We start from the raw sequence: 23,153 nt of genomic DNA, 5'->3' as shown, positions 1-23,153 counted from the left end.
GTAGCTGAAATCAATAATAAGAGATAGTTCTATAAAAATATGCAGTATTTTGTATAGAACATAATGTGAATTTAAAACTAATACTAATAGGATTTTTTATAGAAACAATTTAACCAGATAGTAAAACAAACCATATAAAGCTCAATAGTTTCCAACTGTTTCTATTTCTGAAGTTTCCTGTAACGATCCGCCTCACCCTCTTGTATTGTCCGCTTTGAACTTGGCCCGCTTCCGCTTTTGGGTAAGTCGACGGCTCAGAGGTACAAACACGTCACACGAGAGAGACTATCGTATATTTACCTCTTCCATTTCTTTCATTTCTTATTTTCGTTCAAACTTTTCGTGCATATGAAATCCAACATTTCATTTCATTTTCTAGAATGAAACACATTTCATCATTTTGAAACAAATATGATTTGATATTTTCCAAATGTAAACAATGAATATTTGAAGTAAAACGGATAAGAAATATTTGAATAAAACAACATATAATCATATCCCTATCACTTTCATTGAGAAAAGATACCAGTCGAGTCTAGCTATCACCTGCCTTATCAAACCTGAGAAGTGGGAATTTGAAGATGCTTGACCTTGAAGATGACAACAATCAGGGAGAAGTGATTTTCCTAGCCTTTTCCTTCTTCTCCTTCACCTCCTCCCTTTTCTTTCTTTCTCTTTCTTCCTTTTCTCTTCATGGCTGCTCTATTTATAGGAAAAACTGAGGGGAATAGTAACATGTGAATAGATTTTATGCATAATAACTTTTATTTTTACCGGATATTACAGAGGGTAACCAAATAAGCTCTCAACTCGTATGTGACATGGCTCGATATTCTTCTTCTGCGCTTGACTTGGAAACTATGTCCTGTTTCATACTTCGCCATGACACTTAGTTACCCCCAACGAAGGTACAATATTAATAGTGGATCTTCCATCTGCTGGTGACCCTGCCCAGTCTGCATCATAAAATCCTTCCAACTTCTCATGGCCATGTCTCTTGAAAAGCAGTCATTTTCCTGGTACGCTTTTCAAATATCGAAGAATCTGAATCACAGCTGCCTAGTGGGAGGTACGAGGAGCATTCATGAACTGGCTAACGACCACTACTAAGTATGAAATATGTGGGCGAGTGTCTATGAGGTATATAAGCTTTCCAACTAGTTGTTGGTACCTGATAGGGTCATCGAACAGGTCTCCCTCTTTTGGAAGCAGCTTTGTATTTGGGTCCATGGGGATAGCAGCTGGTTTCATACTTAAAGATTCTGTCTCATCTAGTAGATCTAATACATACTTCCTCTGTGAGAGGGAGAGACTACTACCAGAGTAAGTTACCTCAATCCTCAAGAAATATTGTAGACGCCCAAGGTCTTTTGTGGAAAATTCTTTTTGCAGGAAGGCTTTCAACCTCTGTATGCCAACCGTGTCACTCCCTGTAATGATAATGTCATCCACATAGACTATGAGAAGGACATGCACATGCCTAGCATTAGACTGCTGATTAAATACGAAGTGGTCAACTGCACATTCTTCATGCCATATCATATGATAGCATCACCGAATCTCCCAAACCATGCTCTAGGAGATTGTTTGAGGCCATATAATGATTTGAGAAGGTGGCATACTGGAGGAGGGCATCTCCCCTCCCCCCCCCTCGAGCAACATACCCAAGAAGTTGCTTCATATACACCTCCTCAGCCAAGTCTCCATGGAGAAAGGCATTCTTGACATCGAGCTGATATAAGGGCCACCCTCTGTTGATGGCAAGGGAGATCAATACTCTCACAGAGGGGATTTTGGCAACTGGTGAGAATGTTTTTGTGTAGTCCACCCCAAATGCCTGTGTATATCCTTTGGCAACCAAGTGCGCGTTAAGGCGCTCAACCATCCCGTTGGGTAGATATTTGATGGCAATGACCCAACGACAGATATTTGATGGCAATGACCCAATGATAGCCCACTGCTGAGCATCATGAGGTAGAGGGACCAAATCCTAAGTATGGTTGGCCTCAAGAGCGGCCATCTCTGATCCATAGTAGCACGCCAACTTGGATGAGCATGGGCCTCGGGCACAGACCTGGGCAAAGAAACAAAAGACAAGGATGAGACTAAGCTGCAAAACGAAGGGATGGGATGATCATAAGAAACAACAGAGGAAATAGGATGTGTAGTTGTAAGGGAACGAGTATGAGATGCAATCAGAGAATTCATAGAATCATCAGGAGAGGGTAACAGAGGTACCTGAGATGAAGGGGTCGGTACCTCTGGCTGAGAAGACGTTGCCTTGGGCATAGGTTGGTGGACATCTGTCCTCGGACACCGCCGATAGACCTTCGGAGCAGGTGGAGGAGAAGGAATCAAAGACACCTGCAATAGAGGAGAAGAGGACTCTACAGGATCAGGTAAAACAGGAAGAGGCAGAGGAACCCGAGAGTCGGGCACAACGTTACTGCTCTCAGTGGGAGCAGTAAAGAATGAGACAGACTCAAAGAAGGTTACATCGGCGGAAATAAAGAAACGTCGCAGCCGAGGGCTATAACAATGATAACCATTCGGGGTGTGAGAGTACCCCAGAAAGACACTCCTCTCTGCCCGAGGAGCCAATTTATCCAGGCCTGGTGAGAGTTTGTGACCAAAACAAACACAACCAAGGACTCGGGGAGTGATGAATCCCCATGAGGATGTAAAACTGATAAGGGGGAGGTACCATCTAAAAAAGACGAGGGGAGCGAATTGGCCAGGAAACAGGAGGTAAGGATGGCATCGCTCCAATAGAGTTGAGGAACCCGCATTTGAAAGAGAAGAGTGCGGGCCATATCAAGTAAGTATTGTAGTTTCCTCTCAGCAACATCATTTTGCTGAGAGGTGTAGGTGCAATAGGACTGATGAACAATGCCATGGGTGGGTAAGAAATCGCCAAAGGCAGCAGAGAAGTACTCCCAAGCACTATCATTGTGCAAACATTTAAGAGTACAACCATATTGTGTAGTGATCTTAGTATGAAAGGTGCGATAAGCATGAAAGACCTCAGAGCGGTCTTTAAGTAGAAATGACCAAGTCATGCGGGAGAAATCATCCTACAAAACTGACAAAATATCGATAACCAGAAATAGCCGTGGTCCTGGAGAGACCCCATATATCAGAATGCATTAACTCAAAAGAAGTACAGACCCTACTAAGAACCCGGGATGGAAATGGCACACGACGGTGCTTCCTAAGCTCACATGATTTGCACTGGAAAGAAGGAACATGACTGGGAAGAAATGATGACTGCTGAAGCTTTTGGAGTGAGGGATGACCGAGACGACAGTGCCACTGATAAGGATCGACTGATGTATGCAAAACAACAGGAGGGGGAATACAATCAAGGCAATAATGACCATCCACCAAATGACTTGAACCAATCGTCTTCCTAGTCGATAGATCAAAAACACAATAAGAAGAGAAGAGACAAAGTACCGAGGACACGGGAAGACTAGAATGAGGGGAAATAGCACTAATACCAGAAATAGGTGTAGTTGTCCCATCGGCCAAAGTAACGGTATGAGAGGCAGATGAAAGGGCTTAAAAGAACGAAGGGAGGCAGTGTTACCCGTTATATGGTTGGAGGCCCCTGAATCAATGATCCAATAGCTTGAGGTAGTAAGAAGGGTGAACTACGGTGATGGGCAAAAGGCGCAGCAGGTGCTCGGTGGTGCCCACACAGGCGCAAAAACTCTTCGTAGTCGGCCCTGGAGATACGAAAACCGTCATCATGTGCTATTGGGCCAGCGGCGGAGGCTGTAGAGGCACAAACATGGTTGGCAGATGTGATGTGAGGAGAGCAGGGGGACAGAGTCCCGGATGTAAGGCATAGCATGTAGCCACACTATGCCCTGTTGCCTGACAATACGTGTAGTAAGGGCGCCCACACCCACCGGCGACATTGCTGCCTGCAGAATCACGGCCACAAACACGCCCTCGTCGGCCTTGACCTTTGGCAAAGCGACCATGGCCATGGCCAGAATGGTCACCACCAACATCCGCGCCAAGAATAGAAATATCAACAGAAGGGGCACTAGACCCATGAGGCCGCATACAGAGCTGCACACGAGGGAGGACTCCTGTGAGGGATGGAATGGACCCGTCAAGTGGGACAGAAGTCATCTGTGAGAAAGAAGCCTCCAATGAAGGGGAATAACTAGAGAAGGTAGCCAAAGGTGGGGAGGAGTCGATCCGATAGTATGAGTCGAACTAACAGAAGTTTCCATAGTGACAGAAATAGAGAGACACTCTCAACCACAACAATGTCATAGGATAAACAATAGAGAAGTGAAGAATCACACGACGGACCCGGCCATGATACAACGGCTCCGATGAAGAGACATAGCAGAACAAGACATATGATCATTAGCCAGGAGGAGAATAAAGGCTAGGAGATGAAATTGGAGGCACAAAACCTCACTTGGACATTTCATTAAACACGTGACGTGCACCTTCGATATCAAGATAAAGGGCATGAAAAAAAATGAATAGATAAGGATACAAAGAGAGGAAAAAGGCATCAAAAGGGTCTAGATGGCATACGGCGGCTCTGGGGAAGAGAAATAGTGGAGGTAGACATAAGATAACGAGCCAAAGTTGGACTAAAGGCTAATCTTAGAAGACCGGAGCCGCGAAGAAGGAAGAAGAAAGTAACAGAGAGTATTTAGCACATGATAGTAAAAGAGAGTAACAGGGGTTCCCGGCAAGGTTGGGTTAGGGTTTAGGTATCGGGTGGATGCAGGGTTACGGCAATGGAAAGAGATGAAGTGGGAGGGAGGGTTTGGGCAGTGGAGATCGAGGTGTGGAAGCGTGAGGATTGCAGGGATCTGGTGGAGGCATTGAGAGTATGGGTAGAGGTGGTTCCCCCCCCCCCCCCCCCCCCCCCCCCCCAATGCCTAGGGTGGAAGGAGAGGGCTGTCTGGGTTAGGGTGAAGGAGAGGGCTGTCTGGCGGTTGTGGGATGAGTTCCAGCGAGTGTGGGATGATTTCCGGCGGTGATGGAGGTTTATGGTGAGGTTAGGGTGAAGGTGGTGGAAGGTTGACGAGGAGAAACAAGGAGTGAGAGGAGAAAGATGGTGGAAGTGGGGAAATAAAGGAGAAGAGAATGAGAGGAAAAGAGTGAGTTAAGAGAGCTTGCTCACCCTCACTTGTGTATTTATATAAATAGAACAAGTTGAATGACCAAAATGCTCATTCTAACATGGACGATGGTGTATTTTTTGCTATCTAACCACCATCGGTGGAAACTTCCATCACACCTCGACGATTCATCCTTGAGGGGATGGCTGTGTGGATAATCTTTCGTGATATGGGCTGATCATGAGAGTGGGTTAAATGTGGTGCACGACAAGATGAACTTTAGCAGTATGAGTGGGCTCGAACAAGCTTGGAGATCATGAGCATAAGCATATCAACAAGAGGTGTTGGGCATGTAATGACGGGCCTTTCACTGGAAAAGGTTGGCCTTTGCATATGCGTATGTCAGGGTGTCGCACGGGTTTGTTTGCGAGGAAAAGAAAAGGTCTATGACTCTAGGCTCGATCCAACGGGGAAATGCATCACAATTGGTCATCCCTAAATCGAATCTCCCTTTAGTGCCTCCTCAGATCACAACGTGATATAAACTTGAAGCAGGGCAAAACCTTCACCCACATGATAGTAAGCGCTACAATCTTCATGAAAATATCGTACGGGCCTCTGGCGAAGATTTTAAAAATACGAGCATTCCTCTCCTTTCATATAATCCAGATAGTGGCAAAAAACATCACCCTCCATTAAATTTCCTCTATGGGGCCAAGGGGCAAAAGAATAGAAGTCTAGCAAGTCTCCAAAGCGAGAGGGGAACACCCACGACACCCCAAATCTCCGAAGGCCGTGACTCCAAACGTCTATAGCCACTTTGCATTGAAGAAAGATATGATCTAATGATTCCCCAACCTCTACACAGAGGGCACAATGGTTGTCTATCGTCAAAATCATGTTCAGTGTTAAACATACAATTACTCTAAAAGCTTAAGTTGTTGGAGAAAGGCATTATTTATCTTTTATACTTTAACACTCCCCGGCACGTGTGGCCCACTTGGCAAACACGTGGCACATCTGGTCCCACTTTGGGCCGACCATCGCATGTGGATTTTTGCTATCCGGGAGGTTTGAACTCGAGACCTTTGGCTCTGATACCATGTTAAAAATGAGATTAGGGTTGGGAAGAGAGGAAGAAGAGTGAAGGATTGAGAGTCTCTACTCGTGAGCTCCTCATGTAAATGATGTATATATAGGCCCAAACTAGGGTAACAATGTACAATGACCACAGTACCTCTAACTACTACAAGTAATGCCTAAACTACCCTAATACATTATTCAACACTCCCCTCAAGCTGGAGTGTACATGCTATGAAACTCCAGCTTGGTACGAAGAAAACTACAACAAACAACTAAAAATAACAAAAAGTACATAATCTCATATTTTGTACATTCCGGAAAGCAGTCTAGCTGAACACACACACTTTAGGTGGTGCAGGGATACATTTTGTACAAAAGCGAGCTTAGACAACTAGGGGCAATGTGGTAGTAGAAAGACTTTATTCTAAAGACACCAGAGGAGTTCTAGATCCAAACCCTTTTGTCGCTCCTTTCTTGATGAACGTGGCTTCAAGAGAGTTCAGAGAACTGGTGACCTCTGAAGCTCTCTATCGAAAAAGTTACCGTCGCCCATGGTTTTAAATTTCGGCCGAAATGTTTCGTTTCGGCCGTGACCGAAACAAAATTTACACGAAGTCGTTTATTTACAAGATTTCGGCGAAATTTCACCGAAATGTCACTGAAATTTCGGTTGAAATTTCGTTTTTAGCCTTTTTTACAAAATTTCCACCGAAATTTTAAATAGATCCACCGAAATTTTAAAAAGTCCACCGAAATGTTATAATTCCCACCGAAATTTATGAAATATTCACTGAAATAGCCAAAATTTCCATTGAAATTGCCAAAATTTACACCGAAATTTTAGACATTTCGGTCGAAATAAAAAAAAAAAAAACGAAGTCATAATCATATTTTACATGATTTCGGCCCGAAACCGAAACGTTTTGGTGGTGTCGAAACCGAAACCGGAATTCAAAACCTTGCCGCCGCCTGAAGTTGACCTTCAAAGAGATCCTCCTTTCACCCCCCTCAAAAGACTTCCACGTTGGCATCTTTATGAGTGGCCACAACATAAAGATTAGTGAATCTCTCCCTCAAAGACCTTTCTTTACACCATCTATCCTTCCTAGGGGTGCAACTTGGGTCGGGTTGGGTCAGGTTGAGGCCAACTCGAACCCAACCCGAGGGGCCATTTCTCCAACCCTAACCCGACCCGACCCAACCCGAGCTCCAACCCAAAGAGGACCAACCCGACTGCTTTTTATCTTAACATGAACCCGAATCGAGTTGAAAAAAAACAAAGAAATCAGCAGAAGAGGCAAAAAAAAAAGGAAGAAACTTTGGGCTGCTTCTTCTACTTGAGATGATTCCCTACTCCCACACAGAGCCAGGGTCCTTGAAGTGCCCGCATGCTGCCCTCTTGAGGAACCTACGATTGTCTGTCCTCTTCAGATCAAGGTTAATGGAAATCATCTTGTTCTTGGTGATACTTTTGGGTCCATGCCATTAGGGAGGCTTCAATAATCCCGTCCTAAAGCCTTCATCGACCCGTGAAGATTAGGCTTCTGCTGATCTAGAAGAAATCTTGACAAACTTTCCTTCAGTTTCAAATATTTCATCAGGAAGAGGTAAGAAGAAGATGGAGTTTCAGAGGAGAAGAAAGTATGAAAATGTCTGACGAGAAGCGAAAAATATTAAATTATTAATGCAAAAGGAGAAGAGATATTAGTGCAAAAGGAGAAGAGACTGGTTGCTTCTCCCAAGTAGCAATAAATGCCATCAGACGGAAAGAGATTGGTTGCTTCTCCCAATTAGCAATAAATGCCATCAGATGAAAAGACTGATTTATTTATTCAAAAAGCGTGCTTCTCCTTAAAAAAAGCAAGCTTCTCTCGAAAACCAAGAAGTCATCAATGCAAAAAAAAAAAAAAAAAAAATTACGTGGCACTCGATGTGCATCTTAGCTTTTTGACTAAAAACGGAATTTTCTCGGGTTTGGCCTCGGGTTGGGTTGCCGAGGCATCAACCCTAACCCGACCCGAATGTACCTTGGGTTCCTTTCATCCAACCCGGACCCGAGCCTGACCCAAACCAGCTTCAACCCAACCCGAGTAAAAATTGGGTCGAACCCGACCCAAGTTGCACCCCTAATTCTTCCAAAACTTGATCCTATCTCTCAAGTCCCAATTTCATTGTGGAATCATTGTTTAGGTTATGTTAGTTTTGGTGGGCTAATTATCTATTGTTGGGTCGATCCGTTTCTTCTTCTTTCAAAGATAAATTTTTTCTCGTTATCAGCTTTGTAAGCAGAGTTGCCTTTTGAATTGATAAACAAGATTTCATCTCCTTGTTTTTATTCATTGTCATGTTTGAGTACGTGCTCCAGTTTCTTCATTGTCTAGATCTCAACACTGTTATATTCATTGGCGACTTCACTTCTTGATGTATTTCCGTAAGCACACATCAGAAATATTTGATATTTCTCTCATCTTTTCTGCTATTGTAAAAAATCTTTTTGACACCTGTGTCAGTATCTTTAGACCTGATGGAAGGGAAGAATTCAGGTCACATTCCTTTTTTCTACAACAGGGCACTAAGTCATAGGTGTGCAACTCGGGTCGGGTTGGGTCAGGTTGAGGCCAACCCGACCCAACCCAAGGAACCCAATTTTCCAACCCAACCCGAGTTCCAACCCAGCGGGGTTCAACCCGACCCAACCCGAGGAACAATTTCCTCAACCCAACCCGACCCGATTTTCATATTGAATCGTGTTTAGACCATCTTAATTTGTTGGCCCCACTTGTACTTCTGCTGCCAGTATTTTTTGTCAGAAAATATGCACGGATGTCATATAATTCATCTAATTAAGAAACTAATGGATCCAATATAGAAAGTCAGAAATGAAGGGTCAATGATATAGTGATGCACTAGTTTCTAGTTAAGGTTACCCAACCCGATTTTCAGTCGGGTTATAAATTCCTAACCCGTAACCCAACCCAACCCGAAAAATTCAACCCAACCCACCAAAAAATCGGTTTGAACCCGTCGGGTTCGGATTGAACCCGACCCGAGTTGCACTCCTACTAAGTCAATTGCCACGTCCTCATTCCCCGGCTCAAAATGGATCAGGGAATATAAACATTGTCATCTCACAAAATCTGGGATTTCTATCATGTTTCATGATGGTGTTCTAAAATAACCTACTGGAGATATTCACACAGCTGTCCATCTGATTAATTGTTTCCCTCCTAATCTTAATGACTATTCTTAATTTTACTTCTTTGTATCAGCTAGTTATGGGTAGGTGGTTGGATTATTGGAGTTGCTGTCCTTGGGATTCATTTGTTATGTGTCCATTCCTTCAGCCAAGTAAAAGAGTCTCTCTTTAATGGTGGGATATAGCTGATCATAAGGGATATAAGTGCTATTTTCTTCTTTCTATATTTCAATCTTCCGGGCTGTAAGCCTTTGTGGCTTTATGATTTACTCTATATGATCTGTATATTCACTTGTGATTTTGGTGGAAAAAGATATTCTTCTTGAGAATATGGTGCAACCACAATCTTCCATTGTCCATTTGTAGTTCTCTTATGATAATTTTAGCAATCACCAGATATCCTAAAACCCAAATCAGTCAATGATTTTCAACATGCTGAGAATCGTCATGCTAAAAGTTATGTCATGCAGCAGCACCAACAAATAGATGATGAAAACTGTGAATGGTAACAGCAATCAACTGATGGTGTTGAAAGTTCGTTAACTGATGTGAAAGCCTCTATTAGTCTTCGTTAACCCTGCAGCAAGTACTATAAGAAGTACAATGTAATTCAAGGAATGCAAAGGGGAAGCAATCTCGACAGTTTTTTTTTTTTTTTTTGAAATAATCTCAACAGGTTTTTTAGTACAGTGCTTACAAAAGATTTCTGAACCAATATTATTCAATGAAGCAAAGATGAAATGATGATTGGCCAGCTGATTGAAGCGATGATAGAGGAGATGGATGCATGTTATAAGAATAGTACGTGGGGGATTGTTTCTAAACCAGGAAATGTAAATAGTGCAGGATGCAAATGGGGTTACAAGATTAAATACGAAGAGTTGAGAGATATAATACTTGACTTGTGACTGGGGATTTTAATGGGAACCATGATCTAGATTATGATGAAACAAGCCTTCATTGTTGGAGTTAAAGCACGAAAAGCCGAAAGCAGTATTGTTGGTTCATTAGAATGCTATGTATGTATTCAAGGGTATTTTTTCCTTTTCACATATATGTGTATATCCATTATAAGGTCATTCAATCCTCAGGAGGCATTAATTGTTAAGTCTACTCTTTGTCATGATATCACTCTCTTCATTTTCCTGGTATTTCTTTCAACATCATTTTTTGCAGCAACATACTGGCAGCAACTGCAAATCTCATTTTCTCCATCCACGGTCGTTGTTGGTGTTTAGGTTGCTGGTTATAGAGTTTATTACAAAATTATTCTCTTTTATTGTATATTTGATTATTACTGGATGCAAACTCTTTTAACGTCGCTGAAATACGAATGCAATCAAGAAAAAATAATCATTACCCAATTATTTACTTCATTATTGGTTTTTTTGTGAAATTATAAAAACTCATATCTAACACAGTTCTAGTTGTTTTCAACTAATTGCTGACAGGTACTCATCATGGACAAAATTACTGTCAAAGTCATGTCTTATTCTTGCAAGATGGCTGATATCACTGAGGAAGGAGTTTCATGTAAGCAACAAGAAGGCATTCTTTAGAAGTTCAAGGCTGCAATATTCTCCTTTGAAATTGCTCATGTACATCCACAATGACATGCTACTTTTCTCATACTTCTCTTCCTTATTTCATATTTGACTGTCAACAGAAAAGAGAACACCTTCATTTTCTGTGGCTTTCACCTATGTTCCAACTTATTTCTCTTCTTTTTTGATTGATGGCTTAGCAATGTAACTTCAGTTTCCATGTATGGCTTTGATCATTACCTTCTCTTGTACTGTGTATTTCCGCTCGGTGTCATTCAGCTTACGGCTCTCATACTTGCTGAAGGGATCTGGATTTTCTTAATTTTCACATATTCTCTTTAGATATGTGGCTCTCATGTATCAACTTTGGGTAGTTCAATAGTTACCCTGGTTTTGGTGTTCATGGCCTTGGGCATCCTTCTTAGACCTGTAGGAAAGGTTTTAGTACATTATGAATCGTAGAAATTTTCTATCATTGCTATTTCAAAGCACATTTTTATTCTTTAAGAGTCCCTATAAACTTGTGCAAATGAGATTTGGGCTTGTCGTGATTTGATTTGTCAATGACTAATATTCTGCTGATGCATCATTTTCTCTTGAATTTCCAAATGTTGGCTACATGGATATAGCTTACTGGGCTTCCAGTTTTTTCTTGCAGTGGTGGAAGACCTTTACAAACGAAGACAACCACTACCCTCAATGGATGCTATATACTTTATCCAGCCGCTAAAAGAAAAGTAATCATCCTTCTGGTTTTGATTTAGTTGTTAATATAACTTTCCCTTTTCCATACTAATCACAGTTCAGATGCCTATTGCTAATCAATTTTGTTTATTATGGGGCACAATCTGTTTTGTTTCTCCTTCTTATGTGTACGTTACATAATTAGACCATTGTAGTGAGATATGTCAGCATCTCGGGCCGGCTCAAGTCTTTATAGGAAAACCACCCTACCCGAGATTGTTTATCGGGTTGGGTTAGGTTGGGTTTTTAATGTTTCGTGATTAATTTCAAAAATTGTAGAAAATAACAAATCTTTACACAAAAAATCTGTTAATTCAAGTTGTCAAGTTCATAAATCTAAGAAAAAAACTACTTTTTCACATCACAACCTAATGACCTCATCGAAAACAATTATATCAATATACTTGAAAATAATTTGGCATGTTATTTAAGAGATATTTAAGAAAATCATAGTGTTAAAGTATAAAAGATAAATAATGCCTTTCTCCAAAAGCTTAAGCTATTGGAGAAGTTGGTAAGTTAACATGGTATCAAAGCCAAAGGTCTCGAGTTCAAACCTCCCGGATAGCGAAAATCCACATGCAATGGTTAGCCCAAAGTGGGACCACATGTGCCACGTGTTTGCCAAGTGGGCCAAACGTGCGGGGGAGTGTTAAAGTATAAACGATAAATAATTCCTTTCTCCAACAGCTTAAGCTATTGGAGAAGTTGGTAAGTTAACATGGTATCAAAGCCAAAGGTCTCGAGTTCAAACCTCTCGGATAGCAAAAATCCACATGCGATGGGCAGCCCAAAGTGGGACCACATGTGCCACGTGTTTGCCAAGTGGGCCACACGTCTGGGGGAGTGTTAAAGTATAAAAGATAAATAACGCCTTTCTCCAACAGCTTAAGCTTTTGGAGAAGTTGGTAAGTTAACACATAGTATGGCTATAAGAGTTGGGTCGGGTTGGGTTTCTAGTTTCGGAATATTTTTTTCTTTCAACCCAACCCGACCCGACCCGACTTGAGATTAGATCGGGGTTTTCAACCTGAAACCTGACCCACCCAAAACCCATGATTTCTAAACCCGACATGTTACTTTCAGGTCAGGTCGATGAGGGTTGGGTAAAATCCGGCCCAAGTTGCAACCTTAGGTGAAATCGAGTGTTTTGTTAATTTAATAATTTTCTTGATCTATTTTATGCTATAGACTCACTGTTAGAAATTAAAGCTTCATCTAAAGAAATTTTAGTCAGAGCCAATTATGCTTATTAGTATCTCGTGCTAAATTTTCAATCAAAAACTGTATTTGATTAAGTAATTCATGTATTTTGCTTTATCTTCTAGATTTTGCCCAAGTCTCTTAAGTGAGGCAGGCCCATATGCACGATCTAGACCGCTCATTATGTGATTCCCATTGTGGATAGGCCACCGGCGAAAAATCTTCTAGAGAAGATGATCCCAGCCTACCGATTTAATTGCCATAAAAATGGGCGGCTCAGTAAATGTTCGAGTTTTACGCTGTAAAACTACTAGTCATTGGATCAGTGTATTTGTTTTACATCTCGCTTTACTGTTTGTTATGGATCAACAGAAAAGGAAAACTTTACGGTGAAAAAGTTTACCAATGTATAGGTTTTACTCAGGGAATTGTTTTACAGTAGTTTTATTGCGACCGGAACGAACCCTTAATTAAATCTTTTGATTGTTAGTTGGCGTGGAGTTCTTTGGCAGCAGTGCATGACAAGCCATCTCCAGTATGCACCCACCATATGGGAACCACCAACCGTCTGAGCTTGTTTCTCCTATTACATTTTCTATATCTCTTACTTCTTATTTGATTGTTTTCAAATTAATATCTCATTGATAAAAAAAATGTATAGTCTTGCTGTTCACACTATGGATGAATTGCTGGAGAAACCCCCCTACAAAGTATTCATGAATCAACACACTCCAAGCATGCCATCCAGGTTGGACTTGGTGTTTGAGATGTGCTCAAATATTGGGATAAATATGTCATTTCCATGAGCTGCTTCCACTTGAAAAACTTAGAATATTGGGATAAATCAACATACTTGAATTTGACCGCTTCATTTTCTCAGGAGTCTTTCTCTATTTTTTTATGTTTTTGTTTTCCATTTCTTGCTAAGCTATGATTCTTTTTAATGGTGTAAAATATTTCATGCACAAGGTAATATAATTTGTTGGAAGAAGTGTACAATTCATACTGAAACCTTTATATGTTTGTTTTCTTTTTCCTTCATGTGATTGCAGAGTTTTCAGAATTTTGAAATTGCTATTAGATCTGCTATGTTGGATTTAAGCACAAATGAATGGGTGTGGATATTTTTCAAATTTATTCGCAGGATAGTTTCTAAACTCTTCTTTTTGTTAATATGCAGTGTTGTCATGTTCCTTTCTGACATGTCAGGAAGAAGTCCTTTGTACAAAAAGTATGTGAAGGATTTCTATTTTTGTTTACATTCTAAATATCATGATTAAATTTGTAAGAACTACGGCTTTTCTTCAGTTTCCTGTACATTAAATTTAATAATTTCTCTGTGAAAGGGCATATGTGTTCTTCAGCTCACCTATTCCAAAGGATTTAGTTTCTTACATCAAGAGTGATACGAGCGTCTTACCCCGCATAGGTGCATTGAGAGAGGTTATAATTATTCCATCTCCTAGTTTTTATGATCTTGAGTTCTTATGCTGTTAGTTGTTGCTTGTTTCTTGTCGCCAATATGTTGATTGCTTAACTCGTTTTGAATCATTGATATAGATCTACTTGATAGTGATTTCTTGTTGTTTTGGTGCCAACATGCAGATGAATTTGGAATTTTTTGCTATTGACAGTCAGGTATATTCCAGCCTTACATTATTTGCCTTTTCCTTGTTGACTTAGTATCCCAAAGTCATGCCATTCATGGTTTTTCAATAGTCCTCAGGGTTCTTGTAGCCAAGTTTCAGGTTTCGATTTTGGTTTCATTATGCATTTTGGTCACCACAAAAATGGAAACAAGTCAATTTCGTTGGAAATCCTGTAAATCATGGAAACATATGCAGATTAGGGACCTTCTTCGTCGGAGGGTTTTCTTTTTCTTATTATAATATATATCATTGCCATTAAAAAAATATGCAAATGATGGGCATTTAAGATAAAACGTCATAAAATACTAGAAATTGCACAAATAAACGCTTAGAAACCATCACACAAGGCGGACAACCGTCCATAATAGTTTAACAGCACTGAACATCTATTGACGCATATGTTTGATAATTCATACGCCACATTTCAGATGTAATTCATATAAATTTATACATAATACATATACACCACATTTGACATGTAATGCATATAAAAATTATTATGCAACACATATTAGTATAATGTACCACATGCTACACTAAATGGCAGAGAAAGATATTTTTTTAAAATATTTTATTAAAAGTTTAAAATAAAATAGCAAATTGTAAGAAAATGCGACATAATTTTTATTTATGACAAGGCATGGCTATGACAAGGCATGGCTAAATATGCAGGTACCTTGATTTTGTTATTATTTTTGCAACTTTGGGATTTATTTTATTTTCAATAAAAATACAAAAAATGTTATAATATCATAAAGGGTGTTGATAATTTCACCAGTAAAAGTTTCCCCATCTGCCCCTTTATTGGCTGTGAAGCCCACAATCGATAAACTCTCTCTCTCTCTCTCTCTCTCCTTGAGAATCACATTCACTCTTTTTCTTCTCCCTCAACAAGCACTTTCTACTCTTCGCATTCCTCCTCTACAGCCATCGTCTCTTCAGCTCCCCTATTCGATGACAAGATTCTCCATTTCTATCTAGATATAGGAGAAATTGACCTAGTACGAGAACATTTGGTCCTATGCCCTAGATGCTTCACTTGAATTCTGACAATCTCAATTTTCGTCACAGCTTCAGGGGGGATTGGATTTTTGGTTTTCATTTTTATTGCAGAAAGATATTGGAAAACGAGAGAATGATAAGAAAAGGATCGAGAAAAAAGCAATGTAATGATTGGAATTGGATCGAGGGCAATGGATTCTGAAGCAGAATTTGGGGGTTCATCTTCTTGTCTTCCGCAGATGGGTTTGGCGACGATAACGGTGGTGGGAGTCTAGACTCCTACTCACCCCTTTTGAATCACCCCCTTCCCCTTTGTTTTTTCCTTTCTTCTGGCCCTACCTTCTCAATCCAATTCTATTTCATTTTTGACATCGTTGTTTTACTTTTGCAATCTCTATTCATTCATTCATTCATCCATTCAACCCCATGGGTGGAACTTGCCAAAAGAGGAGAAAAAGGTTGCATTGGTGGACTTCCACAGGGGATGCATGCTCTCGTTGCCACATGGTTTTTAGCTTGTCACATTTGTGGAAGCCATAACTTCCCACGTAAGTATAGTTGGCATTTATGGTGACTCCGGCATTCTGTTTGATGAAATGAAAACCCAAGTCCATGTAGCCCCCATTGCAGCTTTGGTTATCACCTTCGACTTCACAGTTGATCGAGAACTTGGTCCAATATAGATAACAACTAACCCTTCTTAAATGAAATTTTTTGAATTAAATGAGGAGGAGAGGGTGCATGGAGGTTTCATGGTATATGCAGATAGAGAGGAGAGAAAGAATTCGTTGGGTTTGTAATGCTATATTATGAGTCCTTTATAAATTCTAGAAGCTCAAACGCATTGCGTCTTGGGTTTGCTGACTTGCAGCATGAGGTGGGCTTATGAAAGCACTCCAATCATTGTTGGTATTCTTGTCACCGCTGTATGTGAGAGATGTGATGGGGAAGAGATGAAAGAAGAGCGGTGATCGTCGGGAGAAGAAAAAGAGTGCCACGCCCCAAGCCACTACCATGAGTTGGAACACAACAGTGCCACATGCCTGTAAAGTGAACTCTACAAGCATGCAAAGGTTAACAGTATAACATAACCGTGCTCAACTATAACATTATATTTAAATCCATAATCATCCATGAACTAATTAATCAGCTAAACTTACAAGTCAAACTCCCACCCTTAATCCCGGTAACAAAGTAAGGGAACTTAAATCATGTCCATCAACTACTCACTCTATAAACTAAAATAAGTAAATCAAAATATTTCTCCTCGTGGTGACGTCCCTTGCTGCTCCAACTACAAGCTGGAATCACGCCTCAGGATCTGAAATTTGTAAACCATGGGTGAGCCAAAGCTCATATGAAGTAATAAGAACTACACTAACAGATAGAGTATCAATAACGGAGATAATCAAAGCAAATGGTCATAATCAGATTTCAGATGGTATTTCGATACAAGTATCAATGTCAGAATTCAATACATCTTGGGTTCAGAAAGAGCTTAGTTTATTATTATTCAGAAATTCGATTATTGACAGTTGTCATGGTATTATGCATTCCCCCACTGCCTGGGTCCAAAATTGGCCAAGATTAGTTCAGAGCCAATGTATTATGCATTCCCCACTGGCATGGGGTCCAGAAATAAACTTAAGCTTCCCAAGTATTGTCAATATTCAATGGTTCGATATTCAATATGGGTTTCAATAGATGAAAATACTGAGTTCAATACAATAATAAGTCAAGAAGAATCAATGAGGGATTATATCCTCAAACATTCAGATTTCGATAATATACTGGATTCAGAATTCAATTTGAATACCATATCAATACTCTAATACGGATGGAATCAAAAGAATCAATAAGCATCCAAGAGGGTTTGCGAGTAACCCATTAGAGTAATCCCTTATTACTCACCTGGATCAAGGTCCGATGTTTGTCTCACGATCTTTCTTCAATTACCTACTGTCAACAATACAGGGGTCACAATCAATTCATATTTGATCCTTCATATCACGGTTACAGTATTCGCAGATGGTCCAGTCATTATTGGGTCATAGGAAACAAGCTGGATCAGCTAACCCGAATTCCAGAATTTCAAAAATATACTCACAATTGTCAGTGTGTTCTGACTCTCGACCAAGACCTTCGGGCGTCCGAGCGCCCCTTCGGACGACCCTTCGGGCGTCTCTGAGAACTTCCTAAGAAAATCCGACTCTTAGGTTTTTTATCCTTGTGCGTTCGGGCGTCCGAATCGCAGGTTGGGTTTTTCCGCGAGAAATCCAGTTTCTACCCGATTTCATCAAATCTTTGGGGAGTCATGTCTTCCTCGTTCGACCTCTTTTTCGCTCGAGGTTGGATCCGATGAACTCCCTTTCATGAGAGGAATCCATCAAACCCAATTTCGTATGTTGAAAATCATTAAACGAAGATCAAGACAATACTTAAGATCTAGGTCAAAAGTGATAGAATCTTACTTTCCAAGGCCAAAACGGATTGATCTGGAATTCGTTGGGGACCTAGAGACAAGGCGATCCGCAAGTACCCCAAGAACAAACACAGAGATCGTTTCAAACATTATTAGACATCAAATATCCCCCCTTCTAATTACCCTATTCTACTTTTAGGGTTCTTTAGCACTTAAAGATCATAATAGAGTGAAGATCTTACCTCGATTCGCATTTTTCAATCCTAGATCTTGGTTTTTTGCTCCTTCCACACGAGAATCTCTCTCTTGGACCTCAGAAACGATTAGGGTTTGTTTTAGTCTCCTAAATCTCCACAAAGTTGTATTTACAGGCCTCTTAAAAGTGCCCTAATCAGATTCTAATTCTTCATGACAAAAACGCCCCGCTCTATTAGAGGGGGGCGAATTTTGTAATAGGGGTACTTTTGGGATATTTCAAAGGGTGAGAGGGAGGGAGGGTAGATTTTTACGGGTGTGGCCTCGACAACCTATAAAAGGGTGCAATTGGGAGATTTTTGGGGTTGAATTTATTAGCGCCCTATTATATAATACAGTATATATCAATGCAACAATATGAATTGTGCATTATATAATTTCTATGTCCATTCTTTTTTCAAAATGGTGATGTCTATGATTTTTAATTTTTTTTATTATTTTCTGAAAATTTTAGGGGAGTGATAAATCGACCCCCATATATCTTAAATCGACCCCCTATGTGTCTATATCTCTCTCCTCTCTCTCTCTCTAACCCAGAGGAGAGAGAAAGACATAGGGGGTCGATTTAAGATATTTGGGAGTTGATTTATCACTGCTCTAATTTTAATACATTTTTTTTACTTTGCCTATTTTAAAAATATTTTTTTAGAATTTCATGATGTTTCATCTTAAATTTCCATCACATGCATACGTTTTCATACTTTTTTGTGCTTTTACAAGATTGCCACTAATATTTCCAACTGAAAGCGACATATCTCCATGTTTCGACTGAAATAATCTAAGGTATACACTTGCAGACTTGCAGTGTAATCTTTTGATTGACATGACCAAGACAAAATCAAAACAACATCGAAAAGGGTGAAATTCCAACCAAATTTTTCTACTTAAATTCAGTCCAATTTCGTTTTGACTCATGGAAACTGAAACATTTCGGCCGAAGCGACACATTTCAGATCGAAATTTGGTACTATGCTTCTAGCTTGAGATCATTGCTTTTTGTAAAGGCCATAGTTTCTGAACGTGGAACATCACTGACCATCTATTCTTTCATTGTCTGGTTCTACATTTTAACTGATTGCATGTTTGATAGTTTCACCATGTATTTTTCTATTCTGTGACTTTTCCCATGCAGGGTTTCATCACTGACAATGAGAGGGCATTGGAGGAACTCTATGGGGAAGATGTGGAGATTTCTCGCAAGTATGATGCCTGTTTAAACACGATGGCCACTCGTATTGCTACAGTTTTTGCTTCACTGAGGGTGTGTCATCGACACTTAATGTTAATCCTCCGTGGGTGGCATCTGTCAAATGTTTATTATGCATGGATTTCACTCATACATGAAATGATATTTATTTACCACATGTGATAACTCTATTGCTACAATTTGCTTCACTGAGGGTGTGTCATTAACACAATGCTAATTCCCAGTGGGTGGTATTTGTCAAATGTTTATTATACATAGATTTCACTCATACATGAAATGAAATTTAGTTACCACATGAGTGATAACTGTAATGCTACAGTTTTTGCTTCACTGAGGGTGTGTCATCAACACTTAATGCTAATTCCCAGTGGGTGGTATTTGTCAAATGTTTTTGATACATGGATCTCACTCTCACTCATACATGAAATGAAATTTAGTTACCACATGAGTGGTAACTCTAATGTTAATTGTTAAACATTGAGAGGTCATTGTGGGATTAGTTTGGTATGATTGGAGATCGGCACATAGCCTCATGCTGACATAGAACTGGTTGGATGTAAGTAGAGTTAGGTGGATCTCATTGTTAATTGAGCATTTCCAGGCTGTGAAATTTGAATAATCAGTAAATTTTAACTGAAATATAACATTTGAATTATCAAGTACAACTTTGACAACTTAAATTTTTCAAAAATAAAATAAAATAAACTGTGAAATTGGTATTTTGTTGAGAAGGGCTCATAAAGAAAGAAAAGTTGATTTCAGAAAAAATATTTTGCAATTAGATTTTATAAAAGAAATGAATCTTGTAGAGGTTAAATCCCAGCTTTACCAACCAGAAAAAAAAGAAATGCATCTTCTAGTGAAGTTAGGGTTAATGTATTGTTTTTAGTGTTGGAAAATGAACCTTGGGGTGCATTTGTTTTTTGGATTGCATATTATTTTTTTTCAGTGGGCAGCTGAATTAAGTCCATTGGGATCCGATAAGTGCGACAACTAGAGAGGCAGAGGCTTCATAGTTCATACAGACCCTACAGAAAAAAAGTGGCTTTCTACATAAGGAAAATGTTTCCACTGTCAGAAGTGAGCTAATAACAAAACTTGCAATTTTATCATATGGTTCAGCTCAATTATGCCTAGCCTCCAATTGATTGAAGCCTTATATTTTTTGGGGTTAAGTGTATACCTTTCTTTTTTGTTTTTCTTTTGGTGGGCGGGTTAGGCAATTCTCATTTATTGTACTTTCTAAACCATCTTAAGAAACCTGTAATGCTACGGGCCTACAGTACCATATGTGTGTGTGTGTGTGTATATAAAATATTTGTAATGTATGTATGTGCGTGTACACACACACATAAAATTGAGTTTCGGGTTTTCTGTTTTTCTTTTATATTGTTACGTTTCCTCAGGAACTTCCATTTGTGCATTATCGTGCTGCCAAGTCATCTATAGAAGCGTCTACACTGACAACGCTTTGCGATTTAGTTCCGACCAAGCTTGCTGCTGGAGTTTGGAACTGTCTTGCGAAGTACAAATCCACGATTCCTCATTTTCCACAGACAGAAACATGCGAATTACTCATTGTGGATAGATCTATTGATCAGGTTTAAACAACTTTTCTTGTCATACTGGTACTATTTTCTTCTAAAAGATAATTGAGTATTACTTAACATTTTCAATCACTTTAGTTAGTGTTGAATATATTGAATTTCCACTTACAGATTGCTCCAGTGATCCATGAATGGACATATGATGCCATGTGCCATGATATACTAAATATGGAGGGAAATAAATATGTCTATGAGGTATGCCTTCCCATGCTAAACATATTTGCAGCTTTGTGCTCTTTAGGCTTTTGTTTTATCTTTTATTTGCTTAGTCCCTATCATGGATTTGAATCTCGGTTTCGGTCCCCAAAGAAACCAAATTTTTTTTTTTTCCAATTTCGGTCATTTTGGCCTAAATTTGTACAAATTTCGGTCAAAACGACCACATTTCGGCCAAAATTGAAACCGAAACCGAAACTGAAATTGAACTGATTTCAGACCCGACCGAAATCCGAAATTCGGTTAAAATTTAAAACAATGGCCCCTATTAGGAAAGCTCATATATGGGATATGCTGTTCAGTCTTCAAACAAATCAGGAGCATCGGAGAGAAAGGAAGTCCTTTTGGAGGATCATGATCCTATCTGGCTTGAGCTCAGGCATGCACATATTGCGGATGTATGTCTTAGCGTCTAAAATTCTCATTTGGATCCGTGATTGGCTTGAATACTATTTGATCATTAACTGGCTTGCAGGCTAGCGAACGCTTACATGAGAAAATGACTAACTTCGTATCAAAGAACAAAGCTGCACAAATGCACCAAGGTTCAAGGTTAGTATTGATTTTCTATGGAATCCATCTAGATCAATATATTTTTAGGGGACTGATTCGCGTGACCATGTTCTTGATAATGGGACGAACTCAACTTGTTTTTCATGTTTCAAAGGCCATTACAATTGCCAAAAAGCTCTAAGCAGCCAATCAGACAAGTGTAAAACAAAGTGAGTCGCCCCATTATTAAACATGGTTGCACGGATATTGGTAGCCTATTTCTATTTTAATCATTTAGATTGGTGATTATTAATTTTGGGTTTTAGGATTATGGATGCTGTCAATTTTTGTTGAGCGATTGTGTTTGTGGTAGTTTCTCTCAAGGAAGCAGGATTCTTCCCTGGGAGCCTTTGATTCCCACTTCGATTCCCGTTTCGATTCCCGCTTTCGATTCCCGCTCTGGCAACCTTGAGTAGGATTCTTCCCTGGGAGCCTTCGATTCCCGCTTTCGATTCCCGTTTCGATTCCCGCTTTAGATTCCCGCTTTGGCAACCTTGGTTTCTCTTTTGAAGCAATTCCAAGACTTAATTTCATTTCCAAACAATCTTGATGATGGGAATTCATGACCCTCTATCCTTGCCTCTAATCTCTCTCCTATGCACGTTATTAGTAGCTTTCACTTTTGGGCTGGGTCGAACCCTAACCCCTTCTCTTGTGAAACAGAAATACCTTTGAACCCATCCCCTTTTCTCTAATCTCTCCCTTTCGAACGCCATTAATAGCTTTCTTCTTCTACCTTAGTCGAACCCATACCCTTCCTTCTCGTGCACAACAGAAATACCTTTGAACCGCCAGCCCCTACATCCCCCACCCCCACTCTCAGTGCAAACTTCGAAACACCTGCACCTAAAGCCCTATTTCCAATGACCCTAACACCTTACTGTGCTGGCATACACCTACAAAATTTGCGATACCAATAGTTGATGAATCCACAGTTACTACACATCTAGTTTCTCTATAGAAATGCTGTCCTTTGATGGAATCCTTTGATTTGTCTTGGTTTCTTTTTCATTTTACTATCTGCCATCCTCTTCCTTCCTTATTTCCTCCACCCTCGATTTCTTCTTATTGTCCTATCTGTCGCTGCAACTTCCTCTCTCCCTCTCCAGCTGACATTGATGGCAGAAATGGCTCCATTTGAAGTTGTGCTGCAAACTCCACATTGACAGTCCCCTCTCGAAACCTCTTTTTGTGCTACTTTTATGCTCATCACCAAATTATTTGTGCTTCCCAGGACTTCTAGTTTGTTACATCAGTTTTTTTGGACACTTCCAGATTCCAACAATATAGCTCCAAAGCTTATTTCTCTCAATTAGAATTTCTCATATGGTAGACCACTAAGACATAAAATACATCTCGTGACATAATCTGTGG

General features: G+C 39.9%; 1 protein-coding gene across 2 annotated transcripts in view; it reads left to right on the top strand.

The window, feature by feature from the left end:
• The window catches only part of LOC143885065 (SNARE-interacting protein KEULE-like), a 61,927-nt gene that overhangs the window by 23,794 nt on the left and 14,980 nt on the right, over positions 1 to 23,153 (top strand). For both annotated transcript variants that reach the window (XM_077389025.1, XM_077389024.1), the window contains exons 3-12: positions 10,830 to 10,911; positions 11,581 to 11,659; positions 14,050 to 14,100; positions 14,216 to 14,312; positions 14,475 to 14,507; positions 19,330 to 19,458; positions 20,811 to 21,005; positions 21,123 to 21,206; positions 21,530 to 21,625; positions 21,703 to 21,779. In XM_077389025.1, coding sequence (XP_077245140.1) covers positions 10,830 to 10,911; positions 11,581 to 11,659; positions 14,050 to 14,100; positions 14,216 to 14,312; positions 14,475 to 14,507; positions 19,330 to 19,458; positions 20,811 to 21,005; positions 21,123 to 21,206; positions 21,530 to 21,625; positions 21,703 to 21,779 — 923 coding nt within the window. The remainder of the gene's footprint in view (positions 1 to 10,829; positions 10,912 to 11,580; positions 11,660 to 14,049; positions 14,101 to 14,215; positions 14,313 to 14,474; positions 14,508 to 19,329; positions 19,459 to 20,810; positions 21,006 to 21,122; positions 21,207 to 21,529; positions 21,626 to 21,702; positions 21,780 to 23,153) is intronic.

The sequence above is a fragment of the Tasmannia lanceolata genome, unplaced genomic scaffold (assembly GCF_043159265.1).
Source record: "Tasmannia lanceolata isolate RefF3 unplaced genomic scaffold, GAP_Taslan_0.1 ptg000008l, whole genome shotgun sequence".
Taxonomy (NCBI): domain Eukaryota; kingdom Viridiplantae; phylum Streptophyta; class Magnoliopsida; order Canellales; family Winteraceae; genus Tasmannia; species Tasmannia lanceolata.
Note: the sequence above shows the minus strand (reverse complement) of the source record. Positions and strands in the feature narration are given on the sequence as shown.